Source organism: Caretta caretta, chromosome 4, assembly GCF_965140235.1.
Source record: "Caretta caretta isolate rCarCar2 chromosome 4, rCarCar1.hap1, whole genome shotgun sequence".
Classification (NCBI taxonomy): Eukaryota; Metazoa; Chordata; order Testudines; family Cheloniidae; genus Caretta; species Caretta caretta.
Window position 1 is genome coordinate 24,713,083 of NC_134209.1, and position 25,804 is coordinate 24,738,886.

At 40.5% G+C, this 25,804-nt stretch overlaps 1 protein-coding gene across 3 annotated transcripts in view; it reads right to left on the minus strand.

Annotated features, from left to right (window-relative positions):
- The window catches only part of CNOT6L (CCR4-NOT transcription complex subunit 6 like), a 72,575-nt gene that overhangs the window by 10,832 nt on the left and 35,939 nt on the right, over positions 1 to 25,804 (minus strand). Inside the window, exons 1-10 of one of the 3 annotated variants that reach the window (XM_075127461.1) lie at positions 20,829 to 20,956; positions 13,570 to 13,691; positions 12,050 to 12,236; positions 11,255 to 11,340; positions 9,062 to 9,151; positions 6,572 to 6,640; positions 4,664 to 4,821; positions 3,422 to 3,576; positions 2,106 to 2,257; positions 313 to 540 (exon numbers count right to left, since the gene is read on the minus strand). In XM_075127461.1, the coding sequence (XP_074983562.1) occupies positions 313 to 540; positions 2,106 to 2,257; positions 3,422 to 3,576; positions 4,664 to 4,821; positions 6,572 to 6,640; positions 9,062 to 9,151; positions 11,255 to 11,340; positions 12,050 to 12,236; positions 13,570 to 13,681 (1,237 nt within the window). In that variant the 5' untranslated portion in view covers positions 13,682 to 13,691; positions 20,829 to 20,956. Of the gene's footprint in view, positions 1 to 312; positions 541 to 2,105; positions 2,258 to 3,421; positions 3,577 to 4,663; positions 4,822 to 6,571; positions 6,641 to 9,061; positions 9,152 to 11,254; positions 11,341 to 12,049; positions 12,237 to 13,569; positions 13,692 to 20,828; positions 20,957 to 25,804 lie in introns of those variants that run through there. The other 2 variants (XM_075127462.1, XM_048846807.2) reach the window with 2 other exon arrangements.

Consider the following 25,804-nt stretch of genomic DNA (forward strand, 5'->3'; position numbering starts at 1 on the left):
AACCCTAGATCTTTTTATGCTTTTTTTTTAATTATACTCAATATTTACCAAATCTTGCACATGACCAATACTTAAATGCTAACAACATACTGAAAGGTATTTGATATCTACTCAAATAGAGGAGTTATATTAACTGGTTTGGGAATTTTGAACCACAAATGGATTTTATTAAGAAAGCTTTCCACAATAATAATAATAATGGATATACTGGCATACCATGCAAATGTCGGCTGGAAAGTGGACTCAAATATTCTAATAAAAATCAAAAGTGAAAAAAGACAATAGTAAAAGTGATGAACCATTTCTAAATACCTGAATCGGGCAGTGAGTTAAGATCCGCACACAGCACCAGAGGGATAGAATTAGGATCTGCTGTTGGACTGCCAGGCCTTATGGAGGCTTTCTCAAGGACATTTTTCAGTTCTGAGACAAACATCATAGTCTGAATGAGTTTTACATCTGAGTATTCAGGGTCCCAATGCATGTGGGCATTTGCCACAATAAGCAACTGTTTGTCCACAGCATGAAGCGGCTTCATACCTGGATTAAAAGAAGTTTTTAATGAAAAGTCAGTTAGGTGAATGTATTAAATTCCACCTCATTACAGATAATGCAAAATTACTGCCACTCCTGTATCAGCTAGAAATGTAGATAAATTGAAAAGAAATACTCCTACTTTCACAACTGGAAAAAAAGGTAAGTCTCACAACAAATTAAATAAAGCTCTAACCCACACTAACAATACATTTTGTTTCACATTAACTTTATTTGGTTACAAGTCTCATAATATGAACTTTTGAATATATGAGGCAAATGGTGACTGGAAAGACTATTAACTGTCTAATCTGAGAGAATTAGAACAACTCCTAAGTGTACTAAAGAAAGGATATTAAATTAAGTGTCAACTATAATTCATGCTATGTCTTCCAAACACTGGTACAATTATGTGAATTACTCACAGCACCAGATAAAAGCTCAAACAACAGCAGTGACAAAATTACTTACCCATTTAGCAGTGCAATAAGCACTGCTGTGTTGTATACCACCACTTCAGCGAGAGCACAGACCGTCTTTGGAATACACTGCTTGGAAATTCTGCACCCTTGGCAACTCACCCCATTGCTATCATCATAACTTGCAGCCTCCCCCTCAACGGGATAATTTTTCAGGGTAGCAGTAGGTCTGACAATTTATCAATCCCCAACTACTAGAGGGGAACCACCTGAATTTTGGGTTCTCTTAATAGAATAAAATTAAAGCAGAGAAAGCCACCTGAAATTCCTCACCATTCAGTGTTTTAATATAGGAACGCAGAAGTTTTTCAGACTGGTTCTTACCTATTGGTATAGCAATTTGTTCGCTAAACAAAAGGCCAAGCTCTTGGTTAGGGTCTACTGCTGAAACAGTACAGCTAGGGCTTTTACTTTCCTAAGAACTGAGAGACTGCAGACTAGATAGGAGATGAAATTACAGAAAAAGACTCTTCCTGTATTGCAATTAGAGACTGCCTATTAATTTCAGGGCTATATAAAAAAGGCCACAAAATTGGACGGTGACAAAAAAGAGTCATGTGATTCTTTGAATGACATTTGTGAGACATCACTAATTAATCATCCTTTATTAAAAAACTGTTTGATAGCCAGTTAGGAACATCAGCACTGCCACAGAGATGCCGTGAAGGATTAAATAAAGAGGAAAGAGACATCACTACCAGCTATTGGGAGAGAGAGAGGTCTGTACTCCTGTCTGGGAAAAAGTGAAGTAAAATCAACGTAGGAAAGACTGAGAGTCTTGAGTAGAATACTAAATGCCTGACGGTCCTCTTATAACTTCTTGATGTGAAACAGTGAAAATATATTTTTCAAAACAACTTGTGTCATACCTAATCTCAGAGCGACCAAGAAATTTCCCATTTTATAAGAGCTTTCATCAAAGTAGTCTACTGAACAGTGCTCCCTTGCAAATGTTTGGCCAAGGATCTTATATGCAGTAATATCTTACACAGCTAGTCTACAGAGGAGCAATTCACTTAAAAAAAAAAATGTACATCTAAACAAATACTGCCCATTATCAATACATAGGATAGCAGTGGTGGTTATACTGACCTGCTCCAAATAATTCTTTGTGCACCTCTAACACCACAGCAACTCCAATGTTGTCCTTTGTCATCACTCTGTTTAACATAGCTTCTGAACCTTCAGAGTTCGCCATTGCCACCTGGTTAAACTCCACTGTGTGCTTCTGCACCAATGTAAATCTGAGTAAAGACAAAACACACAGCAACTCGTACAGCATTATCCATAACTAGGCAGTTGCATTAAAAACATTTTAAAGTTTACCATAAACATCCAATTTATTATTCTCTGTGTAGTTCCCAAAGCCGCCAAATGAGGGGCCTATTGTCACTCACTCTCAGACACTCTAAAAGGCTGTCCTGCCCCTAAACGCACACAACCTAAAAAAAGGCCAGGGAAAATGAAGGATGGATAAGGTAAAATATATGCAATCTATTTTCAGAGGTTTGTTTTGTTTTAGCTATACCAAGGAAAGTTGGCTACACGTAGGGTCAGATAGACAATTATATGATGTCTCGGATTTCTTATAGGTGTCATGGTAAAGATGAGTGTTGAGGTTTGTTCTTAGTGTCTGTGCATCCATCTCTAACAGACAACCCTTATCCAAAACTACCTGAGCCATTCCAAACATGGAACATTTCAACCCAAAAAGGCAAACTTTTTTTTTTTAAAAGGTATGAATTGTAGTTACAATGGAAGCATCACATAACCTTAAATTACGGCAGGTTATAGCCACCAACACACTATAAATCAGGGAGAATAAAGTCTCACTGATGCAAGATGTGCAAAATCTCATGAATCATTTGCCAAAGGAGGAAAAGGATTATGTGCAGCGCTGCTTTCCCCACCCGACCTACAGTTTCTGGTATTTACAGCACAAAACTATAGCTCTCTTCACAAAACAGAGATTACAAAAGAGTACCCACTTTATAGTCAGAATACAGACATGGGCCTAGGCCTGCAACAAACCTCTAGATGTAAAACTATACAGGCAAAGACAGAGATTATGCAGATGTTAGAAATTTAGTATCAGTACAGTGAAGCTATTCCATTAATTCAGTTCATATCCCTTTCTTGGAGGGGAATATTTTATGTATAATCTGAAAGGTACCATTGTAAGTACACCACTAACAGAAGCAACAGTTCTGTAGTCTGACAATGAAAGAAATGTACTTCACATTAATTTCAATTTTTAGCTTTAAAGCATACTAATTTGGTTGCCACCCATTGTAGCAAACTGATAGTTTCATTAATTTTTTTTCAGACCTAAGGAAAAATGTTTCCAGTAGCTGCAGTTTGATTCTTTACATTCATAAAAAAAGAAGGTCTCTGAAGCTGCCCCTTACTTTTCAGTTTTGAAGAATATTGCACAGCCGTCCACATGCTTTCTCTCCTGCTCAGACATGATTTTGGCACGTGACTTTGGAGAAAAAAATCCATCATACCCACGCTCTTTTAATGCTGGCAGAAAGAGGGTGAAGTATTGCTCTGTTTCCACTTCCTGGAATTGAATACAGTTAACATGACAAAGAAGAAGAAAATTAGTGACAGGTTAGTAAAATAAGTAAATGCTCCCACCACTCTATGTACACAACCAATACAAGCATATGTTGCTAAATAACTTATTGCCCAAACCATACATTTATGTTGCTTACACAGAACATTTTAGACTAGTTCTCTGATGTATGATAAATAGATTGGGATTCCTGGACATCAAAATTAAAAGGAAGATTTAGAAGGAAAAGTGGCAGGTGTATTTTGAGAAGCTGTCCTGAACATCAACAGGAAACCACCCCAGTTATTTTTGACAGCTAAAAAGTGAATTCTCTCCTAGGTTAAAAAGTCTTATTATGCAGAAGCCATTAGTGTTTGGCTTGGTGAGCTCTCTTACTGAAGGGTTCTCCCCATTCTAGAAAAATGTAATTTCTTGGAGACCAAACACCACTACTACTCAGCTTGTGTCAGCTTTTTAATTCAAGCGGCTATTCTCTTCTTCCTGTGTGATGGTTTTTATTCTTATAATACACTGTATCTTGTTTAAAAACAAAAACCAGATAATCTTTAAAGCCAGCACCATTTAACTGTACTCAATGCTTAGGATAAACTCCTACCAACATGATAGCAACCCAATATGTCCCAATTCAGCAAATCACGGCTTAACTTTTAACTGTGTGTGTAGTCCTCTTTGATTTCAACTGGACTGCTCACATGCTTGAAGTTAAGCATATACACAAGTACTACGCTGGATAGGAGTCACAGCAGGGGATTGGAGGAAACAGCTTTTTGGTTAAAACACAATTTCTTCCTTTACTCAGTAAAGCCTGTTGATGTATAACAACCCAAGTAGTAAAATATTTAGGAGCCTTATAGATAATAAGTAGACATTCTAATGCAAGGTATGTATTAGTTTAGCTAGTTTTCTATCATTTTAAAATGACAACAAGGTAACTATGCACACATTCTGTAACGATCACTTTGAGGTTCACCATTAACAATTAGGATAAAAAGCTTTGAACAGAATATTGGCTAAAAAGGTATTCTTCTGTTTTCAGATAAAAGCCAAAAAAGTGTTGTTTTGTTACTGTTACCTGAAGACTAATGATATCTGCATCCCAGTTCACGATTTCTTCCATAATTCCCTTTTTTCTATACTCCCAATTTAATGCCCAGGACGGGCAGTAGCCATATAGCTGCCGGGTGGCATATTTATCACATAACACATTGTAACACATCACTGTGAATGAAGCTAGAAGGAAACATAAGGGGGATTACTTATGAATATAGATAAAACATAGTATCTTTTCTTAAGATACCTATTATTGTATGTTACATCCCCTATGTTGGGGAGTAAGTCAATATCTAAATAAGAGCACTGGGTTTTCCCCCTCTAAGAGTTTAATTAACTGGAGTCATAGAATCAACAACTGGCATACAAGGCTAAACTCTGGGGAAAAACCTCTCACTTGCATGTGCAAAATATGCATCTGTTTGTGCAAAAGGTAATTGTTCACAGAGTTCTTAGTTGCTTAGCCTACGTTTGCACTATTATCCATTTTGGGCATACTGAAGCCTGGAAACAACTATTGTTAAAATAAAGTACAGTGGTTGGTGCATACATGCATCTCCCACTGACATCAATGGGAGTTGCAAACAAAACAGATACGTCAATCAGGTCCCTATTTTAGGGTTTGTTTTGCACTTTTGTGACTCAGCACGAATCCGGAGGAGCCAATGGGTCTCTACAGGATTTTTGTTTGGGAAAAGCAAGGAATATAGCAGAAATAATTGCTAACTGAGCCGAGAGCTAATATCTATTGCTTTAGCTACTTTAAGGAGGCAGGAGATTAATTTGAAAACAAACAAAAGGTTAAACAGCACAGGAAGTTGATGTATGCATGCCCAGCAGAAGGCTAAGTATAGCAGAAATGTCATGAATAACCTTTTTGGAGAAAACACTGACAATGTTCTATCCATATTATGGAGAGTTACAACTATAAACCTGTTAAAAAAAGAAACCTTAACAGAGTCACTGGCAGCCTTAATTATTCGCTCCACTAAGGCACAGTTGCGATACTGTGCATCTGAAGCCCCCTCGTTCTCTGAAGACCCTATCGTGTTATCACTAAAGTCATGCATTTCGGTTTGAACAGAAAGAAGTATTCGTGTTCTAAAACAAGCAATTTTATTAACAAGAAAAAAAGAAGCAGAGAGAGGAACTTGTACTGGGCCAAGGAAAGCCGTTCCATTTTTAAATTTTTTTTTTAAGTGGATGTTTGCAGTTCAGTACAAACAGCAGCAGAGGTCACCAAACTAACTTCAGTACCAGGCATTCCTGTGCTTCTCTTATTGCAGATGAAGAACCCAAGGGAGCAGAGAGAAGGAAAGGGAAAAAACACACACACACAGATCCAAGGGCTTCTGGAACTACATTTAGTTGCAGTCTAGAGGCATTGCCTGTGGTTATTTGTGTGCAGTTATTTTATGATTTTCACTATTTCTCTGAAATGGCCATTAAAGTTTCCTTGGTTTAAGTCAAACTGAGTTTGGTATCTGCCTTATCAGGGCAGTCACTGGCTGTACACCTAGGACACACTGAACTCTGACCTTGGGAAGGTAACTGCTTTTGCACCAAGTGAAAAGCACAGGCTAAGGCTGTGGTATTCTTCTCAAACGGTGTCACAAAACACCTAGAGGGGGCCATTGTGGGCACAGGGAAGAACCCAAGACAGCAATATATGTTCACGGCTATTTTTTTAAACTTAAATGCGCTGTATGATTTAGAGATTGCTGCAGTCAGTTAGCAAATAATCTAACTAGATCTTGGCCATAGAATAAATTGTAGAAAGTTTAAAAATATATTGTTATTTTTAGACTGACCCATATTTTAAAAACAAGACTTATGCTTAATACTTTCAGTGAAGTACAAACATTTGAAGTGTTTTTCAAATGTCAGCAAAGCATTGACAGAAAAGGAGGGAGAAAGGCCACAAAATTACCTGAGGGCAGAATTTGGTCTCGTTCTTTTAAAGTAATCCACGGCCTTGAAGGCAGCTGCTCTGGATGAACTGCAATTACAAGAGTGATTAATTTAATTTAGGGTTTATAAATATCTATGGAAGACACTATCTTAACTTACAATCAAGCTGATGGCTCAGCAGCATTGCTCCATACTGTGCTAGACAAATCCAGGGAGGAGATATGCCCAAATCACATGAAATTCCAAAGGCTGTTTAGGCTCAAGGAAACAAAGAGGGGTATGAAAAGTCATACAAAGGCCTAAAAATTGTAAGTGCAATAAAATAGCAAATTCAGCAATCACATAGCTTCTCCATGGTTTCTCAGCACCTGAGAATCCTCCGTTGCTCTTAATATATCACAAGGCAGTCACTGAAACCCTTCTGCCCCACTGCGAAGTTGCCATTTGACCAAATTTTCTCATCTGGTATTGTTACCGAAATCCCTCTCCCCAGGGACCTTATTTACAACATAGTCAGTTTGCATGTACTGCATGGGTGGCAATAAAACTACAAAGGACTTTATCCAAGAAAAAATCCTTTTTTCAAAATGGTATTGAGGGAATTGTGTGTAACAATTTTACAACACATACCACTCAAGTCCAGGTGCGATGGATTGACTTTTCTTTACTCAATTTGCATATAAACTGCAGTTTCTAACAAACTGCACTAAAGAAAAGTTATGGAGTCATTAATGTTTAAAGAATGTCCTACCAAAAGTACCCCATAAATCTTACTAAGGTTTGTATTCAACCCTTCTTCAAAAAGACAAAGTCTTTTTGTAGACAGGACTACAAAGTAAATCTCTCAAATACACCAAATACTTTAAAAAAAACAAAACAACCTCTATTTCAGTTTATGTCCAAATATTTGGAGGAGGGAGAAGGGGGGATACTGGACACAAGCTAAAATATTCAGCAGTGAATTAAGAGTGGCTAAGTTATAACCCCATAAGGACAGGATTTAAAAGAAAATGTGTGAGATTCTCACTCACAGTGGTATTTCTGGACTGAAGTTTATGAGCTCTTGAAATCATGCTGCTTGCCATCTGAATATAATAAGAGTAAAAAGTACCAAAATATGAAACTGAAGCCCTCTGTTTACTAATAAGATCTAAAGCAGGGGTGGGCAAACTATGGTCCGCGAGCCACATCGGGTCCATCAGACCATTTAATCCGGCCCTCTGCTCCAGCTGGGGAAAAGGGTTGGGGGCTTGCCCTGCTCTGCGTGGCTCCCAGGAAGCAGCCAGTCTGACTCCCCGTTCCAGCTCCTATGTAGTACACAGAGGCATGGTCAGGCGGCTCTGCACGCTGCCCTGTCCGCAGGTGCCGCCCCTGTAGCTCCCATTGGCCGCAGTTCCCGGCCAATGGGAGCTGCAGGGGTGGCGCCTGCAGATGGGGCAGCACGCAGAGCCGCCTGGCTGCACCTGGGAGCCAGAGGAAGCACATGCTTCTGGGAGCTGCTTGCAGTATGTTCCGCCTGGAGCCTCTGAGCCCCGCCTGTGGCCCAGCAGCCTGCCCCATCCCTGATCCTCATCCCGCCCTCCAAACCCCTCGGTCCCAGCCCTGAGCACCCTCCTGCATCCCAAACCCCTCGTCCCTGGCCCCACCCCAGAGCCTGCACACCCCAGCCAGAGCACTCACACCCCTTCCCCACCCCAATCCCCTGATCCCCCTCCCGCCCTACAAACCCCTCGGTCTCAGCCTAGAGCCCCGTCCTGCACCCCAAAACCCTCACACACACCCCACACCGCAATACAGAGTCCCCCCCGTCCCCCCACACACACTCTGAATGCATCATTTCTGGCCCCACCCCAGAGCCCTAGCCCATCCTGCACTCCTACCGTCAATTTCGTGAGCATTCATGGCCCGCCATACAATTTCCATACCCCAATGTGGCCCTCAGGCCAAAAAGTTTGCCCACCCTGGTCTAAAACAAGGACAGTGACCGTGAAAGCCTTTCCCACGTCACCCAGCAAATGTACCTCAACCTCTCTGGATGAAAGGACAGTTTGGTTCCTTGTCAAATTAATCCTTGTCTCTACTGAGACTGCCAACAATTATGCCAGAGTTTATTGATTTAGGAGACACTGATGCTCACCAACTTCTTTTGGATGTGCAGATCCCTTCAGGAAGAGCTTTAGGAAAGCCAAAACCTTTTGTCATTACTGATCAGTTCTGGACTCACACCAGTGATCTAGAGATAAAGGGCACCATACTCCATATGCTAAACCCAAGCCATCCAGCTACCTAGGAAGGTAAATTTCTTCATGCTCTACTGCAGGTTATATCTGTTACAATATACTACATCCATTTTGTTATTTTAGTGGCGGGAGTCCCTGGACTCGATAGTAACATAAAAGCAGCTGGAAGTGATTCAGAAACTCAGACCCTCAATTTAATGCTATCAAATACAAGTGGAAGTGTTTGGCAGTTAGTTATGTATATCAAACTAAACTTTTGGCTGTGTTACCTGCTAGATTGTCAAGCATGTAGTTTAGTAGCTTTCGTGTTCCATCTGGGTCCTGGTACAGGCTGAGAATATCCTGTGATAAAGGATTGCCTGAAAGAGATTCAGAACAAAAATGGGATAATTAGCTACCCGAATCAAAACCTGCACTGCAACTGGACTTTCCTGAAAGGGAATAGCTCCCCCAGGAGGGGATGGACAAGATGATCCAGTAAGTCTTTTCCATTTCCAATTTCTATTATCATAATGATGGATGATAGAGAAATAGCTAGCAAAGATAATAGTATACTTTCCTTTCCTTTCAACTCAGCAGTAACTTAAGTGGTTTAGTTTTTACTTCAAACTCGCTAAAAACATTCATTTTCAGATTCGGAAATTATGCACTTAAAAAAAAAGTTTTTATGCAATAATTAAGTAGTGAGGGAAGGACAAAATGGGCAGTTTGAGGACACAGATAAGCTTCTTGTAGCAAAATGTGCAGTGCCACTATGTCATGACATGTACACTCAAACCGCACCATTAAACACATGCACAGGTGGGTGGGCACTGCTCCAGGGCAAATGTTAAGTCTCGCTGAGGCAAATGCTTGATACCATTCTCAAGCTTTCCCAGGCTGCATGCATTTCATATTACAAAGCCCAAAAGCTTCAAAAATCTGAACTGAAGGTAAGAGCCAGCAATTACACTTTCCAACAATTTCTGGGTAAAATAGAGAGGCTTCAGGAGAAACAGCCTCACAATGCACTTCCTAACTGTGCATGCATGCAGAATGCATCTCTTCCCAAGAGCACCCAGACTGAAGGATTTTGAAACTTTGTATAGAGCATGCACAGGGCATAGTTTAACATTTATGCCAAACTGAAAGTCCGAACTGATTTTTCCTCAAACCCAGAGAATGCTCTTCTGCCCAGTGTGGAGTATTTTACTTGCAGAGTTTCAACTTTCAAAGTTCAGTTTTTTACTACTGTCCTATAAGAGACTTCATTCATCCTTGTTTATCTCAGATATGGCTGAAAGCATTTTGTTTAATTTTCCAAATTAGCAAACTTTGGACACAGACCAAGTTTTAAACAAAAAGTTTAACAAAACAAAACACCAAAAAATAAATTTATGAATAGGGTTTCTAGAAAGCTGCAGGACATTTTGCCAAATTCAGAAAGTTTTGGGAATTTTTTCCCTAAAAATGCACGTCCTCAAACTACAAACCCTAATGTAATGAATACTCTCTTTATCAGGGAAGTATATCTATTTTTACTTAATTAGTCAACCAGTTTTTGCGCATCTAAAACAACCTCCACTGCCCTGAAGTCTCATCTACTCTCCCCTTCCAAAAGCATTCATAATCCCTCTAGAAGTTTCTTTCTTGCCATCTCAGCCTCCCGTACGTTGAAGGCAAAATATATTGGTTTTTTGAAGAATGCAGAATTATTTTCATATGGAGAACCTGAAATATCCTTCCAGTGGAACATGTGCAGGAGAATATTTTTTTAAAGTAAAAATGTAAATCACATTATTGGACTAAGGCAGGATGCTAGCAGAACACGATGCAATACTATTTTGCTAGAAAAGGGAAATTTCCACAACTTGGTTCTTGTCCAGATCTGTTCCCTGCAACGCCTGCTTTTTGTTCTATATATCCTCCCAAAAAGTTATACATCTTCTAAGGAAATATTGATTTTTATTAGACGACTAGAATTCAGACTAAATTGTTATTAACTTACAATCAGAACCTTCTTAATAACCCCTCTACATTCCTCACAGGTAGTCTGTCATACCTATTATTGTGAATTCCCCACTCTTGCTCAGTGCATAGGATGGGAACAAGAATATCCAGATTCATGAAGACTGATTTGGTAGCCTTTCTATAATTTAATTGTTCTGTTTCAAGTTAAGTGTTAAAATAATATTCCCTCCAAGAACAGAGTCATCTAAATAAAGCGGTTAGTAGATTTGATGTGGATAAGCATTTTTATTATAAAATAATGTTTCAATTTGATTTATACAGTTCTATTTATTAGGTATAATTTTGTTCGGGGGGGGGGAGAGGGAGAAGGTCTCTGGAACAAATACAGCAGAAACAGCCACGCATGCCACAAATTTAGATGATGACTTGCTTTGGAAGGGAGTTTTAAAATACCATGGAAAGCTACAGAACCCAAAAATATCAATCAGGAGAATTATTAGACGTGCACTTACCTTTCAAACCTAAGGTTTGTAGCTGGAAGAGCCGTCCAAGTTCATAAGGCAAAACCCGTAACAGATTGTTATTTAAAAGCAATTCCCTGCAATAGATGAAAAAGTAGTTTATTAGCATCATTTTAGGAGGATCATTCTCATGACATTATATGCTGTGATACTCTTGAGGGAAGCGTAGTTTGGTTTTAAAATGGTTATACTTTCTATAAATAAGATTACAGTCTTTTACATCTCTAAGTTCAAAGATAAGGAACTAAATACCAAAATACATCAGAGAAAGGAGACAGCATACATGCACAAGGTCTCAAGTTTAGGAAGCATGAAACTACATTAATTTTTGTACTGACCTCTGAAGGTCATGTAAATGGGATAAGGAAAAAAAAAATCTTTTTTTTTACACTGAGTAAGCATTTTACTTGGAAAGGAAGAAGTGCTACTTGTGGCTAGTTGAAAGGGGTTTTTTTATTGGCAAGCTGGCTAAAAGCCAGCATTGAACATTTGTAGCAATGGACCTTAGCTCAATGTAATTAGTGAATTATTCATGTAAAACATTAGCCAGTCATATGGGGAATACTTTCAAACAAAAGTAAAACATTCAGGGTTTTGGAGTTTAATGCTAAAGAGGATCCCTTAAAAATAAAAATAATTTGCCTTGCGTGTCTATATTAAAGTAAGTCTTAAGAGTTTTTCAGAAAAATTTATTCAGCAAGTTCAAGGACAAAGTTCAGGTTCACTTGTTCAAAAATGCATCGTTGACAGACTCTTGGGGAAGTTAACCAGGGCGACGCTTCTCACCTGAGAGATACCATGTTTCCTAGTTCTGCTGGTAAACTTCTGAGTTTGTTGGATGATAGATCCAGGTAAACCAGATTATGGAGCTTGGCAATATCAGGTGGAATGCGAGCAAGATTATTGTCATTGAGGTGTAGAGCAGTCAAGTGAGTCAGTGACCAAAGTGACGTACTTAAGCACCGCACTCTACCTAAAAGAGAAAATGTAAAGAACTAGGTCTTCAAACAGCATTTTATTATGTCAAGACAATAGGCACAAGTCATTGGGGAATGGAGGGGTACTTTTAATGTGCTACATGGAACAATCAGATGTGAAAATCCCACGCCTGGTAATAGAATGGAATTTTGATTTCTTACTCTAAATACTGTATATACTCAACCATAAGCTGGTTCGTTTATAAGCCGACCCCCCAGATGGATAAGTAAAAATGGAAATTTTTTATGACCCATTCATAAACCGACCCTATAATTCAGGGGTCAGCAAACTTTGGCTCCTGGGCCATCAGGAAATGCCACTGGCAGGCAGAGACAGTTTGTTTACCTCGAGCAACTGCAGGCATGCAGGTAAACCTAAGTAAACAAACTGTCCCGACCCGCCAGCTGCTTACCCTGACGGGCCAGGACAGCAACTGGTGGGGACATTTTTGGGGGAGAAGCTGAGGGTCAGGGAGGTAACCCCACATGACCCTACCCCGGGACCCCAACAGACTCTCCCCACCCCATCTCTTCCCACCTTATCTGGGGAGGGCCAGGGGTGGAGGTGTCTGGCCTGACCGGAGCTGCTCCAGCAGGCGAATGGCGCGGCTGCAGCATGTTCTGATGGGCTGGGCAGCACAGCCGCAGCGTGCTCCGGCGGCACGGCCACAGCCTGCTCTGGCGGCCGGGGCCGAGCGTGGCACAGCTGTAACCTGCCAGCCCCGGAGCTGCAGCTGCTTTGGAGGCTGGGGGGAGAGCAGCATGGCCAGAAGCGAAAAGACACTGGCCCTGCCGGCTCTCCTTGCCCTCTCTGTTGTGGGGAGGGGCTGTGTCCCACTTCTCCCGCTCTCTATACCTGTTCATAAGCCGACCCCCTTCTCTGATGCTTCCCTTTTTAACGAAAAAAATTCGGCGTATGAACGAGTATATACAGTAAGTGCTGAAATATACCCTAGGAGGAAGAACTGAACTCACTCATCAGAATTTATCTGTAACATTTCATCACTAACAGGTTTTAAATGACCATCCAACACTAATTTTGAGTAGGAAGGAGAAATGGAAAGAGAGAAAAAAAAGCAGAAGCAAATCTGCTTTTTGCAAGTTAGTTTTTAACCAAATCTATTCACACTCAAAACTTGACAGTGTTTTGAGGCTAAACTGGAAATTCTCTTGAGTGATCCTAGAAGTCAGGTGTTTTTCTTTAATTATGTTCTCTCCCTTCTCCGAAACAGAGCACCTTAATAAGAGAAGAGTTCATATCAATATTACTATACATTAGAGCTATTCCTAATCAGCAATTTAGCCATGCCAAGATTTGAAAAAACTCACCCGAGATTTCTAATTCTGCCCATTGAGACTTCTTCCCATTGGCTACCTCCTCTGCTGACATGATGGTGTAAATTCTGCGAGGATCTGGAGGATCATATTTTTCCTTTGGCATCCCTGTTAGTCTGAAAGATTGCCATGACTATTACGTTACATAGGTGAAACAACAGATTTTCATTTTAAAACCAAGCCATCTGACAGATTACACTCCATCAACTTACATCTGCAAAAATGTTTGTACTTCCATGGTACTTCTCACAGTGCATAAATAAAGTTAAGCATGTGCTCATGTCTTTGCAGAATCAGGGCCAAAGTTGGAAGGGGGAGTTTCTTCCATGGAAGTTTGGTTTCTAAAGTCAGAATAATTGCATTACCGTATACTGATCGACTAGCAGAATTTCAAGAGTATTCCAGAATATCTATCTCACTACCCCAGATCTACTAACCCATACCATTGCATTGCTATTGGACGCATCATCATGAAGTAGTTAAGACAACTACTCCTTCCTACAGAAAACAAGAATACAAACAAGGAAAAGTCTTCAGATTAGTGTATGTAATTCACAGCAATTTAATTTCCAGGTATACAAGTCCTTTTTTCAAGTTTCAGATTCAACATTCTTTGTAATTTGAATCTGTGTAGGTGCATTAAACACATTTTTGCTTTCTATAAATCCTTAAGCTTTTCTTCTGCTTTGTGCCTGCCAATGTCTAAATCAAGAGTCTCTTACACTACCTAGGATTGGTGAAATTGAAAGGTTGAAAGTAAATTTCCATTAGCATTATTATTTAATTACAGGGTTAGAGTCAATCCAGCAATTAAATTTTCCGATTATCTCACATGCTTTATAGTCTTTTAAAACTGAGCTTGCGTTTACCTTGAATGGTGCCTTAGAATGTGCGCTAACTGCTTATGCTAAACTATCTGTTTAACCTTGTATTTAGCTGTGACAGTCTGAGTACATTTCCCAGACCTGAGAAAGAGCTCTATGCAGTTCAAAAGCTTGTTGCTTTCACCAACAGAAGTTGGTCCAATAAAAGATATTACCTCACCCACTTTGTCTCTCTAAGTTCAAATGATGTAAGTTTTCAGCAGAGTGGAGAGCTCTGAAATTCCATTCCAGTAAAAAAGATTAATATATTTTACGTATCACGTGGTGAGAAGTGGTTCTCTCGATACACTCTTTCAGACTGTGCTGAACAACAAAATAAAGGCTTTTGATTCATAATTATAATCTGTGGAATTGCTTTTACACACAACACACGTATACCTTGATTTCCTGGAATTTTGAGCAAAGTGGTATACAGAATGCATGTTTTCCTTAGTAATTATGCTTCTAGTATATTTGAAAATGTTAAAGTAATTGTAACTTCTTTGGTTTGCTGAAATGACAACTCAAAAAACCTATGAAGAATTTGAGGAAGCTAGTTCAAATTATTTCAGCCAGTCCAATCAATAAGTGTTGTCCATCTCCGATTCATCAGCTAATTGATCATTCACTATTGAGAAGCTATTCTTCCAAATTCAGGGCTTCCATCGGTAGAACAGACAAAACAGAACTTTAGAGCGATACGGTGGGTGAGGTATAAAGCTCGTCTCTCTCACCAGTAGAAGCTGGTCCAATAAAAGATATTACCTCACCCACCTTGTGTCTCTAATATCCTGGGACCGACACGGCTACAACAGTGCATACGAAACAGAACTCTGGCATTTTAAATGGAAAGGCCTGAGTTATCAAAGCTTCCCTTTGAGCAACCGTCTCAGTCATTAGACAGAAGACAAACCTTCTTATGATAAACTGACAGTAAAATTTCATTTAACAGGAATCTGAACAAAGGTTTCAACTATCTTCAAAGTACACAGCGGTATGCAAACCAAAGTGCTAATGACAGTGAACTTCCACTGACAGACGAAGTTGTATTGCAATAGAAGGGCTATGCTAAGAGGACTCTATACCCATGCTGCTCATGTGCAGCAATTTCATTCATCCATGAACTGAAGAGCCTAAGCAAGAACACAGCGTTGGTCATGAGTAAATCAGATCCTGGTTTCAGAGTCTGAATATTAGGATTTTGCTAATGACTGATTCCAGGTTACAGACTTCGCTGTTGTACTGCTAAGTCTCCAAAACCATTCATGTAATACAGCAGTGCACTGCCCCAGTTCCAGTAAAGAGATTCCTCCAGTCCCATCTGGGACTCCAAAAAGAAGCTCTTCTTCCCACAGTATTTACAAGGTTCCTTGCTTTCAGACATGCACCAGGCTAACTGACATGACAGCGAGTCTATAGTGCCTTCTGTATTTTACTAGCACCACTCCAGCACACCAGAGAGATTCGACAAAGTAATGAGGCACTAGCAGCACCAGGGTCCAAGTCCTCTGTATGTGGCAGGCTCTCAGACTCACAGGCGTCGCCAGCCTTGGAGTGCAAGACCCAGATTCCAATCCCTGCTGGGAGGGGCACTGCAATACCACCAACCCCAGTATGTAATAGTTCAAGATCAGGGCCCGACTGCATTAGATGCTGTACAAACACACAGTAAGACAGTCCATGCCTTGAAGAGCTGTAGGTTAGTACTGTAGCGAGTAATGTTGTAATGTGTTACCATTATTTGAAGTTGATCCCTTAATAGGAAATGAAACTTTATAACCTAGAAATATTTTATTTGGACTTATGTACATTTCTGCAGGGGGACAACATAAGATCAGTTGGGATGCCAGTAAGTGATGAAGAATTTATGGTAGAGGGGCACTATTTGGATCCCTTAACTGTTCTTTTTCAGACATTTTAATGGGATTTTGTTCAGTACAGATTTTTAATAAAGAAAGTATTAATATTGGTTTTGAGTGTTTACTGAAAAATTAAAGTTTCTGTGGAGCCCAAAGACTTTAAACACAGTAAAGTCAATCCATTCTGGCTCCAAATGGACATGAAGTATTCCATGTCACTTCCTGTAAGAGGGGTGGTCCTGCTGTTTGCCAAAACTTCCCCATCTCTTTTAATGTGCAATTACTCTAGTTAGTTGGCTGCTACTCTTCCCTCCATAAGCCCTGTATTTTGCTGCTGCTGTATCAGGGTCCAGTGGTTCTTATATTTATTTAAAACTTAACATACCATGCTTAAAACTGAATATTCAGTGCATCATATTCATAATTTAAATCAGTGTAGCTGCAACCCTGGTTTTGAGACTAATGCTATATAGGAAACCAACCCATGTTCAACTTGGTTATGGCCTGCGCACCAGTTTGAGGACCACTAATGTACTCTAAGACACTTCTGCCTCAGGACCTTTATCCTATGTCTGTTAGGTTGGGGGAGCAAAGCTCCTACGATCTGGCTGTGTGGAAGCAGGTAGATGTACATTCTGGTCCTCAGCAAGAATTCTGAACTATTATAAAATGGTAACTACAGTAGCTGGAGCTGAATGCTCAGTGAGATGGACTATGTTCAAGAGGTCTTTTCCAGCTCTAATTTCTAGAACAGGGTAATGTTACAGAATTAGATTCATGCAGTTTAAGTTTATACTAAGTTTCTGTATATATAAAGACACACACGGTTAGGGGGAAAAGATTGGCAACACTTTCCTGTTGCTTCTCGAAACGTATTTTTCAATTAAAAGCAAACAAAAAAATCATATTTCAAAATTATTTAGGTTTGTGATTTTGTTGTTTCATCAGAAGTCAAGCTGTGAGCCATCTGTCAAGGAACGTTAAGCTCAAATGTCCATCTTTTTATTAAATGCATCTCAAATGGAAACTTTCATAGAAGCAAAAGTTACCATTTTATAATTGTTCAGAATTCTTGTTGAGAACCAGAATATACATCAATGTGCTTCCACCCAGCCAAACCCTAGAAACTTAACAAACATTGGATACAGGTCCCCAGGCACAGGTGTCTCTTTTACTGTAACCTTCTCTTTAATCAGAGGCAAATTCCAAATAAAGAGTCTGGTCTTAGTTAAAATTTTAGTTAGAGGTCAAGGTGATTAAATAATCTTGGTCCCGTGCACCCATTTACACCTGCCTACATGGAAGGGCTGCATTGGCCACATGACACCAAGAACTACAAAGTTTCAGGTGACCTCTTCTGTTTAAATTGGCAGCTTTCTCTTTGGGGGAAAAAACCAGGTGAGATTTGCTGAGTTATCATTCTGCATTGTGAAAGTTTCTCTGCCAGTAAGTGGAGGGCCTCAGCTGCTACAAAACACTTCAGTTAATTTCACTTCTTCTATTCAGTGAATCAGACCCTGAAATGCAAATTATAAGACTTGCTCACTTGCTACAAAGATCTTAAGCTATCATCCACAACACTACTCAAAAGAAGCATTTGAGAGTCAAACACCAGCATAACCCCTGAAATTATGAATACTTAAAATGAAACCTAAAATTAAACATATTATTTGATTTCTACATTATAGCAGCTTGTTATTCAAAACAGAGATTATATCAAATGACCATTTGCTATAGAGTGGCAAACCCACCTCCCAAAAATTCAAAGTGGCCTTTAGGCAAGAACACTTAACTCGTGCCACTTTCCTACATGACTGTACTCGTTTGTTTTCACTGTCCATTTGTATGTAACCACAACAAAAATAACCCTTACAGTATACATGTCCAAGGTTACCCTGGGAAAGCTGCAAGTTACCAGAACAGTCACATTACAGTAAAAAGAGAACATAAAAAAACAACCTTCTGCTAACTGCATTCTCAAACAATATTTATGACCATATTCTATACATTGAAAACTCTATTTGTATTAAAGTACAGAAAATCCTCAAATGCACAGAAAGACTACTTAACCTCTGAAGATCTCTTTTGAACAAGTTTCAGAGAAATGGCCCAACCTGATGATCACTTTAGATAAGCTATTACCAGCAGGAGAGTGGGGTGGGAGGGGGTATTGTTTCATGGTCTCTGTGTATATATAAAGTCTGCTGCAGTTTCCACGGCATGCATCCGATGAAGTGAGCTGTAGTTCACGAAAGCTCATGCTCAAATAAATTGGTTAGTCTCTAAGGGGCCACAAGTCCTCCTTTTCTTCTGAACAAGAAACCTATCAGTCTATAGAACCAAAATGCACAGAAATAGAAGTATATGCTTGCCAATTGCGAGAGGCGCATACAAAGAATTCTAACAGTTCTTCAGGGTCACTTAAAGGCAGATTGTTAGAAACATACGGCAACTGAAACCAAGAAGATCGAGTAGCCGCGCTCGGCTCAGGAGCCCCACACGTGGCTGCAGTTATTCTCAAATAGCTCTTGCTCAGGTGTATACAAAGGTTAGCCCAGCAATACTCCTGTATTCCAACGTTGGAATTAGTGCAACCGGGAGCAGCCTTTCAGTACTCCCTCTTGACATGAAACTGCATCTGTTGGATTGGCTGTAAGATGAAGCTATCAATTAAAGCAAAAAGAAAGAGTCTGAAGATGCAACTTAAACTGAAGATGTGAAAAATGCAGCCTGTCAAACAAGGAAGCGTTGAGCCATTAGACCATACTGGTGGATTGTAAGTAGCCTTAGACACTCAGAAATACTGACTTTCAGAAAGCCAACCAAAAAAGGGAATGATCTTCTGTTTTCCACTTACTTATCCTACATCTTTATAAGTGATGCTGGTATGGATAATAAGGGATCTTCAGGATAAATCTGGCAGCAGTACTATAAATTCACTGAAATTTTGCCAAGAGGAAATTAGAGGCAGTCATATAGATCATATCAGTGTATTCCATGAAAGTGATAAAATAGTCTGGTTTACCAATCACAGTCTACCTTCTTGAGAAAAATGTTTTCTATGTTTCTAAAAGAGGCCATGATTTTCTTCACACTGTTTTAAACAGAAATGCAACTGGTTATAATCACTCTGCATGGCAGCAGTGAGACCTCAGCTGGAGTGCTCTGTCCAATTCTGGGTGCCACACTTGAAGAAAGATGTGGACAAATTGGAGAGAACCCAGAAGAGAGCAACAAAACTGACGTAGGAGGTTAGAAAAACTGGACAAGTTTAGTCACGAGAAAAGAATACTGGGGGGCGAGGAGGGGGAAACCTGATAGCCCTTAACATATTTGAAGACTGTTATAAAGAGGTTGGTGATCAACTGTACTCCATATCACTGAAGACAGGACAAGAAGTAATGGGCTTAAATCTGCAACAAGGATGATTTAGGTTAGATATTAGGACAAACTTTGTACCTCTAACGGTAGTTAAGCTCTGGAATAGACTTTCAGAGGAGACTGTGGAATCACCATCACTGGAAGTTAAGAACCAGCTGGACAAACACTTGTAAGTGATGGTCTAGATTTACTTGGTCCTGCCTCAGTGCAGGGGGCTAGACTTGACCTCTCAAGGTCCCTTCCAGCCCTACATTCCTATGATAATTGTTTTAAGTTGCCCGTGTGGAGTAAACCCACAACCCCAAATTCTCCTGAGTCACTGTTTCAAATTTATTTATGATCATGCGACTAAAAGTTTATCTTAAACTATCAACATTTTTTAAAAAAAAGTTAGATGTCTTTTTCAGAAGAGCTTAGAAGGAAACCAGCAAAGCATCCCTCACCAACTAGGAAGAAGATAAATTTACTAATTTGTGTTTGGGGGAGGGGGAAGAGAGAAGAGTCAACTTGCTTCTGCCTAAAGTTATTATTTAATGTCTGCATTGCAGTAGCATCTAGAGACCAGCTATGCACTGTATAAACATAAGTGACAGTCCCTTCCCCCAAAATGCTTACGATCTAATAGAAATCCATCTTATTGAGTCATTATGGCATATATTGTTCAGTCTTAGTTCTTTCGTGCCTGAACAGAGGCTTGAACACACAAATGCATTTTCTCTTTTTTAATGAGGAAGGAAGCAGGAAGCTATGTAGGACTGCAATGAGATGTAAAAGTTATTCATAAACATGTTGGCACAATTCAAAACCTCCTTCTAGGCCTAAAGCACATTGACATTTTCATGATCTTTCAAAGTCTTGGTAAAACTCCAAGCGCTTTTTGAACCTTCTCCAGCAAATAGCCTGAATAATTTCTCCCTCCCCTGTAAAGTAAAACAGTCTAATGCCCATCAACTCCATTTAATGCTCGCCGAATGGGATTAAAATGACACTTGCTTAAGAAGATAGGAGTGTTTATCATTACATTTGTTTTCACCTCTGGAGACCTGGATCACAAAATATGAAAAAGAGATCCATTAAAATATACTGTAAGCAAGAGTAAATAATTCCCAGAAGTACTAAAATTATTCTATTTAACACTTACTGCACTGACCTATGTCAGAGATGTCAGTGTTTCTTCGCGCTTTTGATTTTCCTTGAAGTGAAGGGAAGTTTTCCCCACCACCAAACACATCCAATTCCCAACATGAATGTAGAGAACGAAGTCAGAAGTAATAACTTCAGAAATACTTTGTAAGACAAAAATTCAAACAAAAGTGGGGTGTTACATTATTTTTCTTTTAAAAACACCAAACAATATGTAAATTAAGATTAACAAATGTCTGAGGATATTAATTCTAATAGTAATACAATTATGTTAATATAAAGGTATGAAGTAGAACCATGCTCCTAACATGACGTAGGGAGTGATCAAGACAAAAATAAAAGTTTCTGAATTGATTATTAATTAGTTTTAGTTTAATCATTAAGTACTAGCAAACAAGCATGCAGTCCTTCTCTCTGAAGCTGTGAGAAACTAAAAGAAAAAAGAAAAAACCTGAGAGGAAGATTAGTTTGTCAAAATATATTTACTTGGATTTATACAATGAAAACAGTCACTTATCCAAGGCTTTTGGTGCCCCTTCCACAAGTTACAAATAGTTTACCCTTGACAGCCAGCAGAACTTAATCCCCAATAAAAAACACAAAATTGATTGTTCCATCTACTGTAGTGCTCCTTATTACAACCAGAAATTTTCACAGGCAAAAACCTCATGTGACAGATATTGCAATCCCATGCAGTATCTTTGGGGATCATAATCTATTAAATTAATCATAGAATGAGAATAGCAGGGTTGGAAGGGACCTCAGGAGGTCATATAGTCCAACCCCCTGCTCAAAGCAGGGCCAATCCCCAACTCAATCATCCCAGCCAGGGCTTTGTCAAGCCTGACCTTAAAAACCTCAAAGGAAGGAGATTCCACCACCTCTCTAGGTAACCCATTCCAGTGCCTCACCACCCTCCTAGTGAAAAAGTTTTTCCCAATATCCAACCTAAACCTCCCCCACTGCAATCTGAGACCATTACTCCTTGTTCTGTCATCTGCCACCATTGAGAACAATCTAGATCCATCCTCTTTGGAACCCCCTTTCAGGTAGTTGAAAGCGGCTATCAAATCCCCTCTCATTCTTCTCTTCTGCAGACTAAACAATCCCAGTTCCCTCAGCCTCTCCTCATAAATCATGTGTTCCAGTCCCCTAATCATTTTTGTTGCCCTCTGCTGAATGCTTTCCAATTTTTCCACATCCTTCCTGTAATGTGGGGCCCAAAACTGGACACAGCACTTCAGATGAGGCCTCACCAATGTTGAACAGAGGGGAACGATCACGTCCCTCCATCTCCTGGCAATGCCCCTACTTATACAGCCCAAAAGGCTGTTAGCTTTCTTGGCAACAAGAGCACACTTAACTCATATCCAGCTTCTCATCCACTGTAACCCCTAGGTTCTTTTCTGCAGAACTGCTGCCGAGCCATTCGGTCCCTAGTCTGTAGTGGTGCATGGGATTCTTCCGTCCTAAGTGCAGGACTCTGCACTTGTCCTTGTTAAACCTCATCAGATTTCTTTTGGCCCAATCCTCTAATTTGTCTAGATCCCTCTGTATCCTATCTCTACCCTCCAGCATATCTACTACTCCTCCCAGTTTAGTGTCATCTGCAAACTAGCTGCAGTCCACGCCATCCTCCAGATTATTAATGAAGATATTGAACAAAACCGGCCCCAGGACCAACCCTTGGGGCACTCCGCTTGATACCGGCTGCCAACTAGACATGGAGCCATTGATCACTACCCATTGAGCCCGACGATCTAGCCAACTTTCTATCCATCTTATAGTCCATTCATCCAGCCCATACTTCTTTAACTTGCTGGCAAGAATACTGTGGGACACTGTATCAAAAGCTTTGCTAAACTCAAGGAATAACATGTCCACTGCTTTCCCCTCATCCACAGAGCCAGTTATCTCATCATAGAAGGCAACTAGATTAGTCAGGCATGACTTGCCCTTGGTGAATCCATGCTGACTGTCTGTGATCACTTTCCTCTCCTCTAAGTGCTTCAGAATTCATTTTTCCATGATTTTTCTAGGGATTGAGGTGAGGCCCATCTTTTTTAGGGATGGGCACTACATTAGCCTTTTTCCAGTCGTCCGGGACCTCCCCCGATCGCCATGAGTTTTCAAAGATAATGGCCGATGGCTCTGCAATCACATCTGCCAACTCCTTTAGCACTCTCGGATGCAGCGCATCCGGCCCCATGGACTTGTGCTCGTCCAGCTTTTCTAAATAGTCCCAAACCACTTCTTTCTCCACAGAGGGCTGGTCACCTCCTCCTCATGCTGTGCTGCCCAGTGCAGTAGTCTGGGAGCTGACCTTGTTTGTGAAGACAGAGGCAAAAAAAATATTGTGTACATTAGCTTTTTCCACATCCTCTGTCAGTAGGTTGCCTCCCTCATTTAGTAAGGGTCCCACGCTTTCCTTGACTTTCTTCTTGTTGCTAACATACCTGAAGAAACCTTTCTTGTTACTCTTAACATCTCTTACTAGCTGCAACCCCGAGTGGGATTTGGCCTTCCTGATTTCACTCCTGCATGCCCAAGCAATAATTTTATACTCCTCCCTGGTCATTTGTCCAATCTTCCACTTCTTGTAAGCTTCTTTTTTGTGTTTAAGATCAGCAAGGATTTCACTGTTAAGACAAGCTAGTCGCCTGCCATATTTAATACTCTTTCTACACATCGGGATGGTTTGTTCCTGTAACCTCAATAAGGAGGTTTGGCCTTTAAAATACAGCCAGCTCTCCTGTACTCCTTTCTCCCTCATGTTATTCTCCCAGGGGATCCTGCCCATCAGTTCCCTGAGGGTGTCAAAGTCTGCTTTTCTGAAGTCCAGAGTCTGTATTCTGCTGCTCTCCTTTCTTCGTCTCAGGATCCTGAACTCGACCATCTCATGGTCACTGCCTCCCACATTCCCCTCACTTTTGCTTCTCCTTCTAATTTTTCCCTGTTTGTGAGCAGCAGGTCAAGAAGAGCTCTGCCCCTAGTTGGTTCCTCCAGCACTTGCACCAGGAAATTGCCCCCTACACTTTCCAAAAACTTCTTGGATTGTCTGTGCACCACTGTATTGCTCTCCCAGAAGATATCAGGGTGGTATGCATCACTGTGGGCCAGAAACTGTGTGCAATTCCAGGGGGTAAGATTACTACAATTGCTCCAGGAATAAAATTGGTAGGGGCATGATTAAACTGAATCTTCTAGGTGGTAAACACCTCCAGAGAAGTACCACCTCCTGGGGAGGCTTCCATATACTGATTCAAACTGGGTTTTCTACAGACCAACAGACAAAGGATGGGCTTTTGGCACAAAAATGCTGCCTTTAAATTTACTCAGGGCCTTCTTTCTGATCCAGCAAATGGACAGGACCTTCTGTCTGAAGGGGACTCCCCCACCCCAGTATGCGGAAGGGTTGTGAAGTCTTTGGCCTAGTAGGGCTCCATAGGACTTATGGGTGACCTCTGGTGAGCTTTTAGCATGCATATAGGAATTTTTAATCATTTTTATAATGCTTTTGGCCCTAACAATAAAGATGCTTGGTTAGAAAGAGCTGTGTAGTAACTTGTAAGTGATGGTATACACTGTTCTTAGCCCTGGAGAGAAAGTAACACAGCCATGCTGGCCTTTAGACAGACTGGTTTGCTGGGGATATCACAGTGTAAGACAGGGAACTGTGCAGCCTTAAACCCATAGTCAGAAGGGAGTGGGACATGGGTTCCTGTCCAGAGACCGGGAACACCTAGAGTGGATCACAGAGGAGGGAATACACATGCAGTTACCTGGAAACTGACACTCACCACAATAAAGCTAATTAAATTTCATGTATTTGTACCAATCCCTCGGTATATTGGCTGTTTGCAATGGCAAGAAGTTCTTGCTTGTTTGATTATGGATATGAGTAATGCTGTAATGTCTAGAGGCTCTGGAAGGCATACAATCTAAATATGCAGGATAGCCGCAGGGTGGAAGAAAAGAGGAACCGCCATCCTGCTTTTACATATAGGGAGTTGAGGCACAGGGACACTAAGTACCTTGCCCAGGCTCACAAAAACTGTGGCCAGAATCTGAACCCAATTCGCTCAAGTCCCAGGCCAGTGCAATAACCACTAGACCAACTTCCCTCTAACTGCAGCAACAACATTGCACAGAGACACACACCCCCACAACTAACTTGACCACTTAGTCTACCACCAAAAACATTCAATTAATATTGTAGCCCAATTCTATTTTTAATTATGGCTCATGGACCAGAGTATAATAAACACAGGACAACAAATTAACCTCAGTCCATCTCCACAACACATCTTCCATGGGCATAAATGGAAGCTGCATGCAAAGATCAAGGATAAGAGATTATTCTTATGAAGCTGCTAAACTTTTCATTTCTACTAATGTCTGCACTTAGTTTCACTCCTCCTTCTCTGAAGGCAGGAAAATAGGAGAGTGAATTCCCAGTTCCAGGGTGTAGAGATAGCCCCTCCTGCTGTGCTTCTTCTCCTAATGCTTTCTTTCTTTATTCAGTAGTCTAAAAAAGGAAACGAGCGGCTCCACTGGACACTTTCCCCAGATTCCTATTGTCCCCTGGTCCATCACTGTGCTTGAGAGCAGGACCACCATACTAGTAGGAGACAGGATATACAACCAATCATCCCCAAAAGAGCTGACTATATGTGCTGTCAAATGCACAAACTGAAAAGGGAGGGTTTTTGCTAACTTTTCTGTTACAAGCAGCTCCTAAGATTACTGTAATAGTAGTAGGTATAAAAGTCGAGACAGATGTCAATTTTCAAATTCATTGTATCACTTTAAAACGGTCTGTGCTGAAATCCCTGAAGAGCGGCTTGACAATGCTTTTCTTTCCTTCAGTTACTGCACAACCGTGCATACATGACAGCATTTACACCTTAGCCCAGGAGATCTGTGATTGTCCAATGGCCAACACCAGAAACTGATCCTGGGACCTCCAGGGCTAAAACCATG